The 20,592-nt window shown below is 48.6% G+C and overlaps 1 protein-coding gene across 1 annotated transcript in view; it reads left to right on the top strand.

Annotated features, from left to right (window-relative positions):
• Nucleotides 1-245: 245 nt before the first annotated feature.
• Abca4 (ATP binding cassette subfamily A member 4) overlaps nt 246-20,592 on the top strand; it is a 123,776-nt gene continuing 103,429 nt past the window's right edge. The window contains exons 1-5 of the mRNA XM_040751937.1: nt 246-373; nt 8,650-8,743; nt 10,693-10,834; nt 11,486-11,625; nt 17,471-17,598. Of these exons, the coding sequence (XP_040607871.1) occupies nt 308-373; nt 8,650-8,743; nt 10,693-10,834; nt 11,486-11,625; nt 17,471-17,598 (570 nt within the window). The 5' untranslated portion in view covers nt 246-307. The remainder of the gene's footprint in view (nt 374-8,649; nt 8,744-10,692; nt 10,835-11,485; nt 11,626-17,470; nt 17,599-20,592) is intronic.

The following is a 20,592-nucleotide window of genomic DNA, read 5'->3' as shown; positions in this document are numbered from 1 at the left end:
CCTCTGATGTCTGATGGCATCCACGGCTCTTGGTTTCCCATTGAATGTCCCATCTCTGTGCCCTCAGTGCTCCACACTTGTGTCTTTAGGGCTTTTCTCCCTCTATAAAGGAGCCCTAGCCTGCTTCCTTTCCCTGACAAAGAGCTTACAGGTAATTAGAAGGGATTATGCTTGAAGGGGGAAAGAGGCCTTTAATCACCCGAAGGACACAGCGGCCTGAGCTGCAGGCAGTCCCAGTAGCCTTTGTGTCCTTGCTTGCCCGGGCTCTAGCTCAGGGTGATCCCCTGGACCCGGGGTGGTCTTTAGCATGGGCTTTCCCAGGCAGATACAGCTTTTGCTTTGGAAGAACTGGACTCTGAGGAAAAGACAAAAGGTAACATGGAGTGTGTGGAGGGGGTGGGGTGTGAGGAGAAGAAGGACGGGTGAGAGCTGGTTGCCCCTTAGCTCTGAGACCACCTTTAGCTGCTCACTGAGCCTCTCTGACCAAGTGCGCTCCCTCGGGATGGCATGCTTCTCTTGCCAGTGACTACATGAAAAATATTCTGTCCCCTGCCCGACACCTTCCGCTTTGACGTCTGCTGCTCTAGCTCTCACCACACAGTGGGAAGCATTCTAAGCCCTGAAAACAAACCCAGAGGAAGGCAAGAAATCTTTGACTAGCTTTGTATCACCGTAAGAGCGACTTCCTAAACGCTAGACAGTGGGATGTCTTCACACATTAGCATTCCTGGAATCGGGATGCAATTCCCAGAGTAGTCACAGTTTCATTGAACAGTGTAACTGTCTTTGTGGTGCAGAAAAATAACCTTGCATCTTCCCGATGCTGTTAGAGGTTTAGTCAGTGCGACTGTGTTACTAACCACTGATTTTCCCAACCCTTTGAGTGGGCCACACTCAGGATTTAAAGGCATAAAGTGCATGTTCCCTCTGAACTGGTTTCTATGATGGCTGGGAAAACCTGAAATATATTTTTGAGAACCCAGAGTAATATAAAGTAATGCAGGCTGAATATCGCAGGAGAAATGCAGGTGAGAGCCGCAGATCAGAGCCCCTCCTGAGTTGTTACAAATAGCTTTCTGTGATGGCCTAAGAAACAAATACATATCCATAAAGAAATGGCCCCGAGGGGGTACCTCAGTTGGCTCAGTTGGTAGAGTGTTTGCCCAGCACACACCAAGTCCTGGATTTGCCCCCCCAGTATCACATAAACTGGGCAGGTGGTACGTACTGGCAAAGGAACAGAAATTCAAGGTCATCCTTGGTCATATGGTGAGTGAGCTCAAAGCCAATCTGGAATACATGAGACCCTGTTTCAATAGAGAGAGACAGAGGAGGAGGAGGAGAGGAATAGGAAAGGAAGGTAGGAAGGAATGGCCGTCCCAGGGCCTTGCAGAATCCTAGAAACATGGAATGACTTACTGAGCTGGGGGTGGGGGCGGGGGAGTGTGTGGCTGTGAGAGATGGGGAGGGCTGAGATTAAATGATGGGGCCAAGAATTGAGGACGACGCCCCTGCTGAACCCTGGCCTTCACGCTCTCATGCACCCTAACACACGTGTACACACACATGCAAACAAGCATTTAACGTACACTGAAAGGAAAGAAAGCTGGACCTCGTGAAGAGGACAGAGAAGGAGACAGGCTATGGCAAGAAGAGGGTGGGTTGGGGTGGGTTTCTGTGGGCGGAACAGGGCTTTCCTGGGTGTCACAAAGAACGTCTTTAGGAAAGAAACGGGACCAGGTGGTAGGGCGTGTGAAGACCCGTGTGCGTGCCTCAGACAGAGCTGGCTAGAGAGGGATGAGCATGGACATGTGTCAGCTAAGAACAAAGTTAGCAGCTGAGAGGGGAGAGGAAAACTCTAGGGTATGTGGAGGGAGAAGGTGCCACACTCCCGGTGAGAAAGTCTAGGGAAGGAAGAGGAATTGCTAAGATGCCAACAGACCAGAGGTCTGTGGAGCTGAAGCTGGTCCCTGGGGCCCCTCAGGCCCAGACCTGTGAGGACGGAACCCGAGCGGGTGAGGGACACCACATAGGTGTTTCAAAGGCCTAGGTGCGGCCCAGACACTACACAGGGAGGCCAGTGGGAGAGTCAAGCTCACCCATGGGGACACCAGTGTCCTCCGGCTGCTTTTCCTTGTCAAGGCTGGTGTCATTTCAAATTAGCCTTGAGGTTATTTGGGACTCCCAGGGACCAAGTGCTAACAGTATCCAAAGGCTGAATCCCTTCCAGAAATGTCCCTTCCTGAATGAAAATGCTGTCAAAACTTGAGCAAGACTCATTGTTAACTTCGTCGTGTTCACTCATTCATTCAGTCAAGGAATAATAGTCACCAGGCAGTGTGCCAGGCGCTAAGTTCACTATGATAAATGAGACAATTCAGTCTCTGCTCGCAGGGTACAAATACTCTATAGATTGCCAAGGAAATCCAATATGCCACCGCTGTCACTGCCCCTCCCCCCATCGCCTTCCACCCCCCTCCCCTAGCACCATGACGGCTGGCCAGCAAGGCTCCCATTACTGTGAGAAGTCAACATGGCTTTCCAGAGACAGGATTGGCTCAGGAAGCCTCACAATCTCTAGCCCTTGCCCAGGCATTGGCAGATGTATCCCTGTTGGGCACGGGGACTTTCTTCCTTTCCGCGTGTTCCCCAGAGGATGGAGCCATTCATGCTGTGAGTCCTGTCTCACTCAGGCCTGGGCCCTGCCAGTATTTGATGTCACCTTCATGGCCTGGACACTGAGCTCTTCCCTGTGCCTCTAGACAGTCAATGTATCCAGGATGCCTGGGTAAGATGAGAGCATTTTCCTAAGCCTCCAGCAGCTCCGTGAAAGGGTCTGAGGCTCCTTTCAAGGCATTTGGAGCTTCTGGAAAGATCCACCTCTAGAAAATGATGACTGCAGAAAGGGCAGCATGGTAGCCCACAATGCAGCCACTCCTCAGACTTTTTTATGTTTTAGGTGTTTACTCTTGTGAGCAGATCACAAGTGAGAACAGAGAGAAACCGAGGTTTCCCATCCCTCCTCTTTCAGCTCCTCAGGATGCGGGATAGGAGTCCTGGGGCCTGCTCCCTTCCCTTTCTGTCCTCTGGTAGCAACTGTTTGATGTTACCTGGTGTAGGACTAAAGTCATTTAACCCTCACGGCAGTGTAAGTCAGACAGACTTCGGTTACTCCTGTGGGTACCAATGAGGTGACTGAGGCTTCCGGGTTAGGATGGGTTGGGCCTAGACCTGGGACTACAGATATGGTCATTAAGCTCCACTGTCCTGACTAGCAGACAAGCCACAGATGTCACCAAGACAGAGTGACGGGGTAATTCATCACCCACCAGGACAGTAGATGTAGACTCCGATTGGATCTGTAGCCTGAGTGTGTGGGACCTGGAGGAAGCAGAACTTGCCCTGATGGAATTTGGGGTCCGCGGAAGGAGGCTGTCACACAGGGTTCCTGAGCAGAATGGAGAGTCAGTTTGGAGCAGAGGAAAGCAAGGGGAGGGAGAAGGCGTCCAAGGGCTCAGAGGAGATTTCTCAGGCTTAACCCTCACACCCCTGCCTCCCAAAGGCACTGCCCAAGATCGTATCTGCCCTTGCAGGTTGAGAGGGTTGTAAAGCGTATTAGCGCTGCCTGTTCTTGCCTCTGAGCTACATATCCTAGAATCCCTCCGTGTCCCCGGGTCCCCACTTCCAGAGAAGGACAGGATGTTTGGTGAAGGCCTGAGGACTCATGAAAACAGGGCTTCACTTCCTGTTCTCTAGAGGTGGGTCTGGTATCACTGTGGCCCTTCATGCCGGGCCCAGCGCTAGGGGAAGAGAACATGCGAGCAGGGGGGCTAGGCACCCCCTCCACACACGCCAGCTCTGGGTGGCTCTGGGTGGCACTGGGCGAGGTTTGAGCCCTGTCTGGATTCCCAGCCCAGAAAGGGGGATCCGAGCTGTTGTTCTCAAGCTCGGACTACTACCCTGTTATACTGAAAACAGAGAGGGACGGGAGAAAATCTAAGTGGCTGTTTTAAAACAGCAAGTACAACCCTGCCCTGGCCAGGAACCCTTCCTTCCTCCCCCACAGAGGCTGAATGGTAGAGGGGGAAGGAAGGGGGAGGAACAAGGAAATACCAGTATAGTTAAAAAAAATTCCACGGGGGGGGGGGAAGGCTTCCCAGCTTAGACTGGGCTTAATTAAAGCTACAGACGCGCTTAAAGTGGGGGTGGGGCGACTCTGGAGACATGTTTTTATTATAATGTGGAATTTCTCCCTAGGGCATGCCTGTATACACTTGAGCTAAAAGGGCCACAATGCCCTTCTGGGCTGGCGACACTGATTCTGGGGGAGGGGAAGAGGCTGCTGGGAGGACCCACCTGCCACTGCTAGGCGGAGAAAGAATGACAGGTGGTCTTTGTGCAGAGAGTGGCCTGTAAGGGCAGCTGATCCAGAGCTCATGCAGAGGGCAAACATCAGCTTTTCCTGGTGCTTCTTTTAGATGGCCGGTTATGCGGGGGTGGGGCTTCTCAGCCTTGGCTGACTATTGGAATTACGTTAAAAATTTGGGGGAGATTCTGATGTCCCTCGGGACATCTCACATGCCTGAGACGCCCGTGCAGGGTCCAGCTTGCAGCTATGGAAGGCTACTTCTGGAGGCTGGTCGTTGGAGAGGCCTGGGTTCTGTGAAGAGAACAGCAGCCCAAATTCAGAGACGTGATGAAGAGCACAGGCGCAGGGAGGGAGGGAGGAGGGTTCCGCGCCTGCTCTCCCCGATAGAGCACTTTAAATGATGGCGCCTTCACAGATCAGGCAGGCCAAAGCACAGAAGGGGAGGCGGGGGCGGGTGAAGATCTCAAGGGAAAAGGGTAACAGTCAGCGAAAGGGAATTCTGTTTGGAGAAAGGAAGGGAACTATCAGGGGCAAGGGCAGGCCTTCGAGTAGTATGGAACGGGTACAAATTAGAAGACCGGATAATGACACACATGCAAATGGCATAATAAAGCCTATTACTTTGTGTGCTAAGTTAAAAAATATTAATACAAATAAAATTGGGCTGGGAGATGGCTCAGCAGCTGAAGTACTTGGCAACCCAGAGACTGAGAACCACTGCCGTAAAGGGAGGAATCGTGAACGTGTTGGAGAGGGGCCACAAGGCTGCCCCCTTGGTTTTCTTCAGTCATCTTTCTAGAACCTGCTATCGCCAGCTGTGCCCCGTGGCCTTTGTGATGACTCTCTGGCATAGTAATAAGCGGTCTGTGTGCCAGGCTCTGCTTCCTGTGTTGGGCATGATAAATATATTTCATTATCACAATGGCTCTGTGTAAGGACTCTGGCATTATGCTGGCCTGCCCCTGTCACCTGGAAGAATGCACTCAGGCAGAACCCTGGTCAACCCAGGTGCAAAGGACCCCGCCCACTTACACTGTCTTTCCCACTGTTCCCCTAGGGCCCGCAGGAATTTTCCTGTCTCCCTCTTCTGTCCTCCGTGTCTCTGTGTCTCTTTACCTCTTTTCTCTTTCCTTCCCCCTCTTGCTAATACAACTTCTCACTTAAAGTCTCTCTGCCTGGCATGTCTGCCCTCTGCCCTGGTCACCCTCCCCTGCCGTGGAATCCACCAAAGTTCCCCTCGCTTTATCACGACACTCTGGGAAACAGGACTTGGTATCATTCCTTTTCTACAGATAAGCCCCTGGGGCTTGGGGAGGTGAAGAAGGTTTACGAACCCCAATCCTTGGCCCCAGAGGAGGCTGTTCTTAATTTCTATTCCACTATAAGACAGAACTGCATCCCCGTTTCATAGATGAGAAAAAATTAAGCAAGCCTGAGAGAGGCTGAACCCCAAATTTTCACATTCCCAGGTCAGCACGAGTGGCATTTAGCATCCCGTATGACTCACGGGCTGACACGCTGCAAGAAGGCAGCGATCTCTTCTGCAGAGAGCCAGCATTACAAGCAGTTGTCTCGGGAGTCAAGTGCAAAGATTCTGGCCTGGCTGTCTCGCTTCCTTGGTGAAGACACCCAGAACAACTTCCAGCTTCATCCCTCGCACCTGTCACGCTGCTATCTTGTCAAACCCGTTCCCCCACCATGAATCAGTACAGGATGATCTGGAATAGAGTGAGAGAAGCAGCTGGTATGCATGCCTTTGTGGGGTGCAGTGCACTATGTTGATGGCCTGAGCCCCTGTGTCAACTCCCCAGAGCAGCATCCAGGACCCTCGATTAAGATGCACTCATTCCAGAAAACTCTGATGGGAATTTCTGTGAACCCTGCCTTGTATGGGGTGCTGGAGTCACAATGGAGGACAGATGCGCCCATGAGTGACAGTCTAGGGACCAAGAGAGTTAGAAAGAGTGATAGGGCCTGGGGAGGGGATTAGGCCAGGGAGGCTGTGGATGTACATGCCCCGTGGGCAATGACCCATAATTCTAATTGCTAGCAAGTATTCCTGGAGGCAGTCTTAAACACCTGGTGGGAATTGCCCAATGTTGGTGTTTTGTCACCTTGTAGGAAAAGATGTAACTAGGAAAGCCCTAGAAACTGGAACCTTAAGGGAAACCTACTGTTCTGCCTTCTTGCTGTATTTGTATGTGTGTTTCCTCTAACATTTCCTCCCTAGTTATGTGTTGAGTGAAATCTTTTTTTAAAGTTACCGTGCATCTGTAAACATTCTTGCTTTCTTTTAGCATGTGATCTATTTTCTACCAGCAGTTTTAGCTATGTTAGAACTTGGTTGCCAGCAACTTCTGGGGTTTTGCGTATTTGTTTTGTTTTTGTTTTAAGAAGCACACTGCTGTCCTTACTAGCAGGTGGGGAACAAACATCGAACATCCACCTGCTAGGATGTCTCTTTCATGTCTATTTCCTTCATCCACATTCCCCTCTCCCGCTTCTCCTCAATTCCTCATCTCAGCCCCTCCTCCTCCCCACACTGTGTACAGGGCTGGAATGTGATCACCACCATCTAGTGCCTTTTCTGTGGAGTCAGGAGAACTGTGACTCTAAAGCAAGCCTCCCTCTAGATACCAACTCTCTGTGATAGGTTGACATCAGCTACCTTTTCTGGTTGAGGGAGGGAGGAACCATGGTAGTCTGCTTCCCCTAAACAACAGATCTTGTTGAAGGAAAAAATGTTGACTAACTGGATTTCTGTTGACTTTGCTTTGGGGCACCGTATTTCAGAGTCATTCGCTGCCTAGTTCATTCATTGATTGAATGATCCCCTTCAGGCAAGGTCTACCATGCTCCAGAAGGCAAAGCAATGGGAAGGTAAAGGGACAGTGCTGGCCCTGGAGGCAGGAGGCTGGATTTTGCTTTCTGTTGTGATTCTACAAGTCACCTGCCCTCTGTAGGTCTCTTTACTCATCCACAGAATGAGAGATTATGAGATCTTTACTGACTGAGGCAGGAGAATTACACAGAAGTTTATTAGAATCTTCATCCATAGTCCGGTGGTGGTGGTGCACACCTTTAATCCCAGCCTTTAGGAGGCAGAGGCATGTGGATCTCTGAGTTGGAGGCCAGCCTGGTCTACAGAGTGAGTTCCAGGATAGCCAGAGCTATAGAAAAACTCTGTCTCAAAAAAAAAAAAAAAAAAAAAAAAGGACTCTGCATCCATGTACACAGTCATATCTGCCGAGGTCTGAGATCCTTCTTCTCAGTCTTGTGTCCATGATATTTCAGGAATAGATGCAGACAGAGCCACAGATGGACACAGAATCTGGCTGATACAATGAATCAGGCAGGAGGTGGTGTAGAAGAAGGAAGTTCTTCAAGTAAATAGTCAGGCTACTTTTAACAATGGGGCTGATTCTGGGAATCAGGTTATTTCATCACCTTTTGCACACTGTAAAGTGTCCTGACAAAGACATACCCAGCACAGCCCACCACACACCCACGCAACACAGCTCTGTGGTATATGTGTATAATTATGCATAGAGTAGTCTGTTGCTCCTAGAGCCACAATAAACACAAGATTACATTAAGAACAAGACAAATGATACAACCAAGAAACAGTTAACACAGGATGCATGGGGCTGCTGCTGGTTTTACAATGGTAAACTTCTTATGATGAATTGTTGTTTCTGAGGGTAGTCTCAAAGTTGCTGTGTCATCAGGACTGGGCTCATGCTTTAACCTCCCAAGTACTGGCATTATAGACATGTACCATCACACTTTGCTTCAAACTTATGGTTTTTGTTAGTCTGGTTTTTATAAATAGACATTTTCTCTCAATGTCTATTTATAATAATAGATAATTAATAATCTAACGGTAATATATACACCTATAACCAGTCACATTGTCATTATTGAGTATCACTGCTATATAAAATTGTATGTGCTCTAATTTTAGATGATGTGACATCAGCACAGACACTACAGGGATTTTTCGGCCCCATCATGACTTATGGGGCCCTGTGGGATATGTGATCCACTGTTGCCTAAAGTGTTACATGGGGTATGATTGTACCACAACCCGGTCCTGGTACTCTGACAGTACATACAGGAAACCCTGTATCCTCTGGTTGCGTTGCCTCTGACTACAGGAAAGGCTATGTCCTCTGGTTGTATCTCCCCTGACAGTACATAGATAAAGGTCTCTCTCCTTTGGTTGTAGCTCCCCAATTCTCTTAGCATCCTTGATCTTTCTCTTTTTATTCTTTTTCTAGATCCGCTTTGTGGTGGAACTGGTGTGGCCTTTGTCTTTGTTTTTGGTGTTAATCTGGCTAAGGAATGCCAACCCACTCTACAGTCAACATCAATGTGAGTATGGCCCCAGAAGACCCTGGCTGTCCTTCCCATTAGGAAGCTCTTGGGTTGGAATGAGGCTATCACATCTGATGACATTTCATAGGCTCATCAGTCCTGCACAAATTCTAGTGTCTTAAAATCTTGGTTGTAGTGGCATGTTGAAAGAATGTACTGTTTGCTTATTCATTTCTTTCAAATATGTATATTTTTATTGCCTTGTTGTTGCTTATCTCAACTTACCTATATTACAAATTTAGGTCTTTTTGTTTGTTTGTTTGTTTTTCAAGTCAGGGTTTCTCTGTGTAGACTTGGCTGTTGTGGAATTCACTCTGTAGACCAGGCTGGCCTCAAACACATAGAGATCCATCTGCCTCTGTCTCCTGAGTACTGAGATTAAAGGTGTGCGATGCCACCACCCAGTTTACTTTCTTATTATTTAGAGGATTTGTTTTACATGGTACCAGGAAGAAAAATGAGAAGGGACAGTACAGATTACACTTAGTAAATATTATAACCTGGAGCTTCAAGGTGTCTACAAGCCTCGTGAGAGCCTATGTTGTATAGCAGCCTTCTTGGAAGGTCCGTTATGGTTTCTAGCCAGGATGGTGTCTTCTCCTCCTAGGCAGGTGGCATGGATACCTCAAGAGTTATGAAAGCTGCCCAGTTCCCTGCTTTTCAATTTCTAGCTCCCATTGCTTTGCCAACCTCCTGTCCAGCAAACCCTTGCTTTTTCCCGTCACTCCCAGGAGCACACAGTCTCCTTGCCTGCCGTGGAAGGAGCTCACGTCCTCTGTGATGACCTGCAGCCTCTGAACCTCTCTGAGCCAACGGCCTCTTTTCACTCCCACAGAAACTTATTTTCCAGCCTCAGTTCCCTCTCCACTAAGATGGCCATCTAAGCCTCTAGGACAGTGGTTCTCAACCTTCCTAATGCTGTGACCCTTTAATACAGTTCCTCATGTTGTGGTGACCCCCAAACATAAAGTTATTTCATTATTAATTCATGACTGAAATTTTTCTACTGTTATGAATTGTAAATATCTGTGTTTTCCTATGGTCTTAGGTGACCAATGTGTAAGGCTTGTTTGACAGCAAAGGGGTCACAACTCACAGGTTATGAGCTGCTACTCTAGAACATTCATCTGCCTCCTTATCTACCATGGAGCTCAGTACATAACATGGGGCCTAACTTGTATTTGTGGTGATATATTGTTTATGATTTATTAAATCCGCTTGAAGATCAGAGAAGCAAAGCAGTTGGCCACTAGCTCTTACCTCCACCTCAGCTCAGACCCAAGGCTCAAACTGTTCTTGACTTCAAGGCTCCTCAGATTCACTCAGACTGCTATGCTGTCCTCAAAGTGGCTAGAGATTATATGCCTTCCTATCCTCAATGTGCCTGGAGAATGAATGCCAGCTCTGAGACCCTGCTCCTGCCTTAAATACCTCTCATGAGTCCTGGAATTAAAGGCATACGCTGTGTTTCTCTTTTAGACTGATTCAATCTCATGTAGCCCTGAGTGGCCTTGAACTCAGAGAACTCCATCTGCCTTGAGTCCTGGGATTAGAGTTGTGTGCCACCACTTCCCAGCTTCTATTAATTAGTATGACTATTCTGCCATTTTGTTTTTGTTTTTTGTTTTTTGAGACAGGGTTCCTCTGTATTGTTTTGGAGGCTGTCCTAGAACTTGCTCTGTAGAACAGGCTGGCCTCGAACTCACAGAGATCTGCCTGCCTCTGCCTCCCGAGTGCTGGGATTAAAAACGTGCACCGCCAACGCCTGGCCTGTTTTGCCATTTTGATTTCCAGTGGCTTTAATAAATCATAAGCAGTGTATCACCACATGTATTAGAGGCTCCTGCTTCATAAATAGGGGAGAAGCAGGGTACCAGAGGGTCTATGCTCCTGGCCTACTTGACATCTGTAACTAACCCCTTCTTGTCTTCACTTTCTGTCTTAAGGCCATTTTCCCAACAAGGCAATGCCTTCGGCAGGAATGTTACCATGGCTCCAGGGAATTTTCTGCAACATGAACAACCCTTGTTTTCAAAACCCCACCCCTGGAGAATCTCCTGGAATTGTGTCAAACTATAACAACTCCATGTAAGTGCTATGATTCCCTACCTACAGGGGGAAATTTGCACCGCCTTCCATTCTCCCCCTATGTAGGAGTGTGTGTTGCCTCTACCTGCAGATGGAGCTCTGAAAGAGTGTGGTAAGGGGGCAACATCCTACCCAATAGCCTATTGATGGCTGGGCACCCGTGGAGACAGCTAATGAATTCCAAATCTTCCATTGCAACTGTCATCCGTGACCCATATCTTGGCATATGGCTCCCACAGAGTGGTTTTTAACCCACAGAACTGAACACGCGGTTGCCTGTGCAATCAGCCTTGATGGGTATGCACAGGGAGGGTCTTGTGGATAAAGTGTGGCGTCAGGTTCCATCCTGAACAGTGGGTGGTGGGGAAGAACTCAGAGAACTGGAAGAAGGCTGGGAGGACTCACTGGTAATATCCACCAACATCCTCTGCACACACTCAGAGAAAATGGGGTTTAAGGTCGTCTTGCCTTGCTTAACTCGAATATTGAGCCAATCACTTTTCATCTCTGTCAGTGTTAAAATTATAAATATCCATCCAATGGAGGCCATGCTAAGTCAAGCATGCAATTTAAAAATGCCACAAGGCTGTTAACGGTGTTTATGAAAATGACAGCTGTTTATTTATGTATAAACTGTTTCCCTTTCTACAGCTTGGCAAGAGTGTATCGAGATTTCCAAGAGCTCTTCATGGACGCACCAGAGAGCCAGCACTTTGGCCAGGTTTGGGCTGAGCTTCGAACCTTGTCCCAGCTCCTGGACACTCTGCGGACTCACCCCGAGAGATTCGCAGGTAACCTGGGTGTCTGTGTCCCTTTCTGCATTTGCCTTTAGAGTCAGCCTGACACATCAGAGACTGAAGCGCTGGTCGATTTCCCGTGAAAAGATGCCAGAAGCACACGTCTTTAATCCCAGCACTCCTGAGGTTAGGTGGGAGATAGAGACAGGAAAACCCCAGAAGCTTGTAGGCCAGCTAGCCTGTCTCACACTGCAGTGTACACAAAGAGGTTGCCCTTTGACCTTTACATGCATGCTGTGGCATGTGTGCACCTGCATTCACCACACACACACATGTACACACACGCTCACACGCATAAATACACAGGGACCTCTAATGATCATTTCCGGTAATATTTAGCATCTTGAATGACGCAGGTTAGTTGGTTGAGAACAGGATTAATATGGAGGGAATGTAAGAAGACACCACGGAAGATCAAAGAGGCCCTGGAACTAAAGGCAGAGAGGGTGCTATATGTGTTGAGCTTTGTGGGAACACCAGACCTTGAGCAGAGACCCACTTCCCCTTCTGCCTGGGAGTAGGCAGCTGTAAGGCAATGTTTAGTAAAAACATGTTTACTAAAAACGATACAATAAGTTCCTGGGAAAGGCCTTCCCACGGAAACCGCCCTGACCTCGACCTTGTCCAAAGACTAATCGCACCTTAAAAACCCACACACATCCACCTCTGGGTCAGAGCAGAACCAGCCAGGGGAGAGGAGAGAGCAGAAGCTTCTCTGGTGGGAGCTTTTCTTAGGAGGTTTTCTTGAACCCTTTTGGAGCCTGTTTAAAGTTTTCTTTATATCGTTGAACGAGTCTCTGTGTTGTCAATCCCCGACACCCTCCGCACGTTCTCGGACACAGGCCGCGCGGCAGACGCGACAGAGCTTGGGCTGCATCGGGCTTGCATGGGAAGCCAGGAACACCTAGATCAGCTGAGGGAAATGGAAAGACATGGGGCGGCAGTCTTGGTGGCTTCTATGATCCTGTTTAACTGATGGCAAAAGGAGTGGGAGGACTGATGGCTGTAGTCAGAACGTTTGAACTTAGGAGAGTCAGGCGTAAGGGGTACCGCAGGGGTAGACACAGAGACATAGAGAGGCTGCACAGGGTCTGGTGAGGGAGAGGTAAAGGATGAGGAATCGCGCTGTGAGCTGCCACGGACACAGATTGCACAGAAAGACAGCAAGAATCAGATATCCCAGGGCTGGAGAGATGGCTCGGTGGTTAAGAGCACTGATTGCTCTTCCAGAGGTCCTGAGTTCAATTCCCAGAACCCACATGGCAGCTCACAACTGTCTGTAACTCCGGTTCCAGGGAATCTATGCCCTCACACAGACACACATGCACGCAAAACACCAATTCATGTAAAATAAAATAGAACCAGACACCCAGGCAGGAGAGCCACTTAGCGTGAGGAACAGCAAAGGGGGAGGGCTGGAAAGGGCTCACATGAACAGCCTCAGGGAGAAACAAGACTAGCAAAGCAACTGCAGCACCAGATCTTTAAAGTCTTGCAAGAGCATTACAGGACTGGCTCGTCTTCAGTAGGCTCCTCCTTAGACACCAGTGGGGACAAGGTGTGGCCATCGGAACTCACTGCCTGAGTGTCTGTAATCCACAGGCTGTGAGGCAGTAAAGCCCAGGAATCCAGGGGCTGCTGCAGGCCTGTGGGTAGGGGCGTCTTTCAAGACCCGAGGGTGTGGTACAGCTCCTCTACACTCGGCACACATTTGGCACCTACTGTGTGCATACACTGGCCTGATCTCTGGGGAATAGAGAGATGGATGGGGGATAGACAATGTTTCCCCTCTCCATATGGGGAAGCAGAGGGCTTTGAGAACTGGGGAGCCGGGAAGGGGAAAAACTGGACACAGAACCTGGCACCCTCCCATCCATCCACTTTCTGCCTTTGCTCCCTGGAGGAGTAAGAGCATACAATTACATTCAGATCGCCAGGTTAGGATTGCGTGGTTACAAAGTTGCTTCCAAAGCAAGTCGTCATTTCTGCAGCCCAGATTACCAAGGCAGTATCCTTTGTTCTTCTGCAGAAGTGCTTATTATAGCTGTGTTGGCTCATGTTTGAAGGACTCTACATGGTAGAAACACAGCCATCATTTTAAGATTTATTTATTTATTATGTATACAGTATTCTGTCTGCATGTACGTCCATAAGAGGGCACCAGATCTCATTACAGATGGTGTGAGCCACCATGTGGTTGCTGGGAATTGAACTCAGGACCTCTGGAAGAGTAGTCAGTGCTCTTAACCTCTGAGCCATCTCTCCAGCCCCCACAACCAGCATTTTATTTATTTGTTTGCTTCTTTGTTTATTGAGACAGGTTCTTAGCTTAGTCATCCTAGAACTCAGACTTGTTTGGAACTTGTGGCAATCCTCCTGCCCCAGTCTCCAAAGTATTGAGATTACAAGCATGAGCCATCATGCCTGGTTCACTATTTGCCTTTTAGATAGGAAGAAATCAAGATGGTTTGTTCAAGGCTAAGCAAACAGATGAGCTAGACAGCACTGTCTTGATCTCAAGGTGACTTTCCTCCCTCCCCTTGATTCCGAAAGGTGTGCCATGATGTAGCCTTTGCACTGGAGGGTCTCCCCATGAAATTGAGTCTGGCTGCAGGGAGTGAAAGAGAATCCATTCCAAGCAGAAGTCTCTTGGGGTTGCGGCAAGTATCTAGGAGAACAGAAATCACAACTCTCTAAACCCAAAACAGGACTTGAGGGTGAATGAGCCCAGAGGTGGTTCTTTCTGTATGCTCTCCATCTGAGGGGGGGCTCCTAAAGGAGAGCATGGGGGGACAAGGGGTCAGGATAGCCTCCCAAGGCTCCCCAGAAGCTGGGGACCGAAACTGACAGGGTCCAGGCCCCCCACCCAAATAAATGTCATGGTCTCTGAAGGAGTGTAGAGCCCGATGCTAAAGTCTAGTCAAAATGGCAGGAGGAGGTTGCAGGGTGTTGGTCAAGGCAAACACTGAAGTCTGAGGTCACTAGGAACTCAGTCATGCAGAATGGGGTGGACTGCAGCAGCTGCTGTGACTTTTGCCTGTGGGGTTCCCTGGGAAAGTGTGCCTGTGCTGACCCAGGCAGCAGGCTCTTCTCACAGCAAACCTGTAGGGCTGCATTCTCTGCCGGGGAGAACAGACAGAGCCCCCATCCCAGCCAGCTCTGTGGCCTCAATCATCTTTAAACCCCCCCCCCCACAGCCTCACCTTCAGCTACCCTCCGCCCCCCCACTCCTAGCCTTCAGTCTTCACTGAGAAAAGAACAAGTAGAACCACATTTTAAATGAAATGTAGTTTTCTCCCTCCCCCACCCCCCTGTTCACTGTCTCCCTCAGGAATCTCACGAAGGGCCTGTCTGGTATCACCCTGCCGCCCAGACCCTGGGCCCCACGCTCTGCGGGCAGGCTGGCCCCCAGCCCCTCCTCAGGTGTGCGCTTCAACCTCACCCATGTCCCTGCCCGTCTTCTCCCACCCCACCCTGACCCAGCCACGCCACAGGCGTATGATACTCAGGCAACAACTCTCTGTCCGGCCCCTTCTCCCAAGGCATTTGTATGCAATATCGGCTCAGGATGTTAAAGAATAACTAAAAAATAAACAGCCAAATGGGGTTTCACTCTTGGGACAAGAGCACAGGTATTTATTGAGTGCCTAGGGTCATTCAACAGACATTTATTGAGGCCTCGATACTGTGTCAGGCCTTAATACTGGTTATCAGAGAGAGAGAAAGACAGAGAGAGATGACAGAAGAGAGATATGACAGAGAGAATGACCTTGTAGTTTTACCTCTGTGTACCCAACATGGCTAGGTGGGACAAGGGATGTAAAAGCAGGACCCATAGTCCTGTGTTTGCGTGTTTGTGTGTGAACATGCCTTTTACTGTGTACAGACTATGGCGGTGAAAGCCTGTAAAACTGTCTGAAGGCTGTTCTCTGTGTTACAATAGAACAGTGGAGCTGTTTGGAAAATGACGGGATATGTATGTCACCCAAAGGAAAGGAAGACAAAGATGAAACTTAGTACCTTCTCTCAGGCCCTGCTACTCAGGGGAGCCCTGTGTTCAGATCCCCACAAAGTCCTTGGGAATTTCCTGTGCAAAGGAGAGTGACAGTGAGTTTCCCACTGGACCAGCTCTCAAAGGCGCCCAACCTGACAAGAGGAACTGTACAGGAACTTCAGGACCAGTTGCTCCTGCCTGAGACATTAGCAGATCTGTGGGTGTGACCCCTGCTCTTCAATAGGAAGCCATCATTGGCCGCATGGGTTTAGTCAGTCACCATATGGGCATATCACATCCCTGAAACAGTAGCGGGGTTATCAGGCACTTACCTGGAATGGAAAAGGTTGGGGTGAGAGGTGGAGTTGCTATGGAGCTGGAGTCTGAGGGAACAGGGGTGTGGAAGACCCTAGGAAAACACTCCGAGCTTAACAAGACTCCCACCCAAGTACTAACCAGGCCCAGGCCGGACCCTGCTTATCTTCAGAGATAAGACAAGATTGGGCATGTTCAAGGTGGTAGTTGCTGGGCAGTGGTGGTGCATGCCTTTAATTCCAGCCCTCAGGAGGCAGAGAACAGGAGGGTCTCGGAGTTCGAGGACAGCCTGGTCTACAGCACTAGTTCCAGCACAGCTAGGACTGTTACACAGAGAAACCCTGTCTCAGAAAAAAACAAAAACAAAAACGTTTGGCTAGTGTATATTCATTGTACAAAGTGTTAGATTTCATAAGGATATTTCTCTTCAGTTATATCATGAACTTTAATCATACTCTCTGTCCCTCTCCCCACCTCCTTCCCAAATAGTCCATTCTGTTTTATGTTCTCTCTCTCTCTCTTTCTCCCCCCCTCTCTCTCTGTCTGTCTCTCTGTCTCTCTGTGTATTGGTGTGTATCACATGAGAGTAAAGATGATGCAACATTTATATTCTGGGTCTGACTTAAACTTTGCTTAATATAATGATAGTTAATTCTTCGTATTTTCCTGCAAATGACATAATTTCACCTTCATGAGAGAGAGGTTGCAGCATTTAGGAAGATTGAGAACCACTGGTCTAGATATTAATACTTTACCAGATATATAGCACTGTTAACTATTTCCTTCTCTATGCAGAAGATTTATGAAATCCCATTTATCAATTCTTGGAATTATTTCTTGAATGATTGGGGTCCCTTTTAAGAAACCTTTCTTGTAGCCAGGTGGTGGTGGTGCACACCTTTAATCCCAGCACTCAGGAAGCAGAGGCAGGCGAATCTCTGTGAGTTCGAGACCAGCCTGGTCTACAGAGTGAGTTCCAGGACAGCCTCCAAAGCCACAGAGGAACCTTGTCATGAAAAACCAAAAATAAGTAAATAAAATAAAAAGAAACCTTCCTTGTGCCTTTATCTTGAAGTTTTTCCATCTAGTTATTTCAGAGATGCAGACCTTTACTAAGAGCATTAACCCATTTAAGCTTTTGCACAGGGTAAGAGGTGTAGGCCCAGCTTCATTATTCTGCCCAGTTTTCCCAGCTCCATCTGCTGAAGAAACTGTTTATCCTCCAATGTATGTGCTTGCACGTTTTGTCCCCAAAAGCAGGTGCTATAGTGGTATGGGTAATTCTGGCTTCTCTGTTCTGTCTCACTGGCTACACTCTGTTTTTGTGCTACCGCCATTTTGGTTTTGTTACTATGGCTCTGTTGTATCACTCGAGTTCTTCATCCACAACAGCCTCACTCTCCAAGAGTCCCCAAGAACACCACTCTCTTCTAAGAGCCAAGTAGAAATATTTCCAGTCAATTCTAGGTGCTGTTCTTATTTTGACCCATCTCCCCTCAACACCCTGTTCTCTTTTCCATTCATATGCAGGAAGAGGATTACAAATCCGAGACATCCTAAAAGATGAGGAGACATTGACACTATTCCTCATGAGACACATTGGCCTGTCTGACTCAGTTGCCCATCTTCTGGTCAACTCCCAAGTTCGTGTGGAACAGGTAGGTGAGGACCATTGAAGAGGATGGGAAGGCACCAAGCCTGAGAAGGACAGCGGTGGTTCTCTTTCTTTTTCCCTGTTCAGAATCAATAACTCGTGCTCCTTATTCAGGGGCATACCTGGGGGTTATTGATCATCTGAAGCAGCACTGGTACCCATAAGACTCCCCAAGCTTTTGAAACTTAAGGAAGTGGAGAAATCATGAGGCTGGACCTACCCTGTAGAGTGGAGAAACCTTATCATTTACCTGCCAATCAGGTCTTCAGGGACAGCTGTAGATACTGCCGCAGTATGAGCCAGACTAACTCAGGATACTTATAACCCAGAAGGGGGTCGACGTAAACAGCAACTCTGTTGTGTTTCCTGTATATCAGGGGTCATTGTGTGAAGACAAGAGCACGCTTACTCAGTAAAAAACTGACCTGCAAGCACTTGAGGGAAGGGCTCCAGCCAAGAACTCTGAGTGTGTGTGTGTGTGTGTGTGTGTGTGTGTGTGTGTGTGTGCGCGCGCGCGGATGCACTGGTGCATGGGTGCACACATTTGCACCTGTAGCTGGAGAGACGGCCCAGTGGATAACAGCACACACTGTTTTGCAGAGGACCTGTGGTAGTTTGAAGAAGAATGGCCTTCATAGCCTCGTATATTTGAATGCTTAGTCACCAGAATGTGGAGCTGTTTGAAAGGATTAGGTGTGGTCTTGTTAGGATACAAGTGACCTTGTTGGAGGAAATGTGTCACAGTGGATGGCATTTGGGGTTTCAAAAGTGCATGCCAGGCCCAGCCTCTATCTGCCTGCCTGCAGATCAGGATGCAGCTCTTAACTCATGCTCCAGCTCCCTGCCATGATGATAATGGACTAGTCTCTGAAACTTTAAACAACCCCCCCCCCCCCCCCCCCGTGAGTTGCTTTCTTGTATGAAAGTTGCCTTGGGCATGGTGTCTCTTCACAGCAATAGGACAGTGCCTAAGACAGGACCCAAGTGTGATTCCCAGTACCCATGTCAGTAAGCTCACGACCTCCTGTGACTCCAGCTTCTGGGGATCTAATCTGGCCTTCTTGTGTACCTGCACTCAGATGAACACATCTGTACACAGATGGATGCACACACCTGCACATAATTAAAATAAATCTTAAAACAACTGGGTGGAGGCTGGCATGGTGGTGGCGCACGCCTTTAATCCCAGCACTCAGGAGGCAGAGGCAGGTGGATCTCTGTGATTTTTAGGCCAGCCTGGTCTGCAAAAGTGTTCCAAGACAGCCAGAGCTGTTACACAGAGAAGCCCTATCTCGAAAAAACAGACAAACAAACAAAAGAACTGCCTGAACAGAAGTTGGCTCTCATGGTTGCCACCATCTGGCAAGGGCAGCAGAAAGACCACCTCTGTATTCCCAGGCCACTTGCTTACCAGTTCCAGCCACGCCCATTTTAGACATTTCTGATCCCTCCACATATTTATTCCATTCATGTTATTAACTCTCTGTACTTACACAAGTACATGACTGTGACATCTACTTTCTCCTTTGTCCCTCACAGTAATCCTGAAATGAAACACAAAGATGGGGGAAACTGAGGCATGTAGTGATGGAGCTGTTCTACACACAGTTCTACAACTCAAACTCCTCAGGGGTTAAGTGGAATTCAGGGCTTCCCATTATGAGAGCCACTGGAGTGACTCTTGTAGACCTGTGGTCATTAGCATCAGTGACACAAGGAATACCTGTGAGAAATACAGGTTCTCAGACCCTACCAGCTCAGTTGAGTCCATAGTGTTAGGTGTAGATCAGCTGTTTGTGTTAGCGAGCTTCCAGAGAGACTGACAAGCTGGAATGTGAGCTCCTGTCCTGACTCCCTCCTGGCCAGACGTACTCCGGGAGACCAAAGCATAAGAGAATTTCAGAGCATGAGCCGGTCTTGAGACAAAGGTCTGCACAGGGTGCTGTCATCTGAGCCCAGATGGGAGAGGAGACCCCTCCCCACTTGGTGAGGACAGCTGCTGCAGGGGATTTTATGCTGGCTCCCTGTGCCACCATGAAGGAGCCCATGCCTGCTTTCTGATTGTCCGGACCCTTCTGTTATGCCTGGAAACACACAAGCAGAGTCCGTCCCTGATGAGGCCCTGAGAAGTGGGCCTGGCTGCCTGGTACTGCCTGGCTTCTGTCTTCACCACTGGGGAGGTGTCATCAGCACTGATGGCTCATTTTTCCCGTTTGCTTTTCCTCGGCTCATAAAACTCCAGTCCTGGCAATGCCTGTGACAATTTCCAGTTGGTAATAAAAGGGAGGCAGAGATAAAGGCTGGAATTTAGGGGAAATTTCCTTCCAGTTTGTGCAGTCATGACCTTTGGAGTTCAAGTGGCTTTCCTTTTGGTGCCAGGACTGAGGCTCTTCATTGGACAAGAAGCCAGGGTCACCAGGTTGTATTTCTAGTGATGCTGTGCTGAAGTAGCCAATGCTCTCAGATCATTAAGTTCCACAGCTTCCCTCTCGCTGCTGTGAGGTCAGTCATGGCCCCCACCCAGCTCCCTTTGTATCTCCCAGGATCCCTGCTTCACACCCGGTCAGTTACCCCTGCCCATTTTGGCTTCCACCCCATGTAGGTCTATGGCCTTTAGCCAATGTGGTCATTAGAACTTGCAGTCACAAAGTCAATATGCCTTTTTGTTGTACCCCGTGGAAGTTGTGACTGATCATCCTTGTTAATCAGGACTGCCTTGTTCTTCACCATCGGTAGATTTTCTTCTGGTCCTTTCTTCCTGGCATATGAGCACAGCTCTGGAGGGCATCTTAACACCTCTTTCTGTAGGTGGAGTTCTCTTGTCCCCCAGTTGCTCTCAAATAAACACACTGAGGCTTATATTAATTATAAATGCACCGCCAATAGCTCAGGCTTATTGCTGACTAGCTCTTACACTTTAACTTAACCTGTGCTCCTTATTTACGCTCTGCCACATGGCGGTACTTTTATTAGAGTGGCACGTTCATCCCCCGCTACC

Source organism: Mesocricetus auratus, unplaced genomic scaffold, assembly GCF_017639785.1.
Source record: "Mesocricetus auratus isolate SY011 unplaced genomic scaffold, BCM_Maur_2.0 Super-Scaffold_100009, whole genome shotgun sequence".
Taxonomy (NCBI): domain Eukaryota; kingdom Metazoa; phylum Chordata; class Mammalia; order Rodentia; family Cricetidae; genus Mesocricetus; species Mesocricetus auratus.
This window is presented reverse-complemented; position numbering and strand designations above follow the sequence as displayed.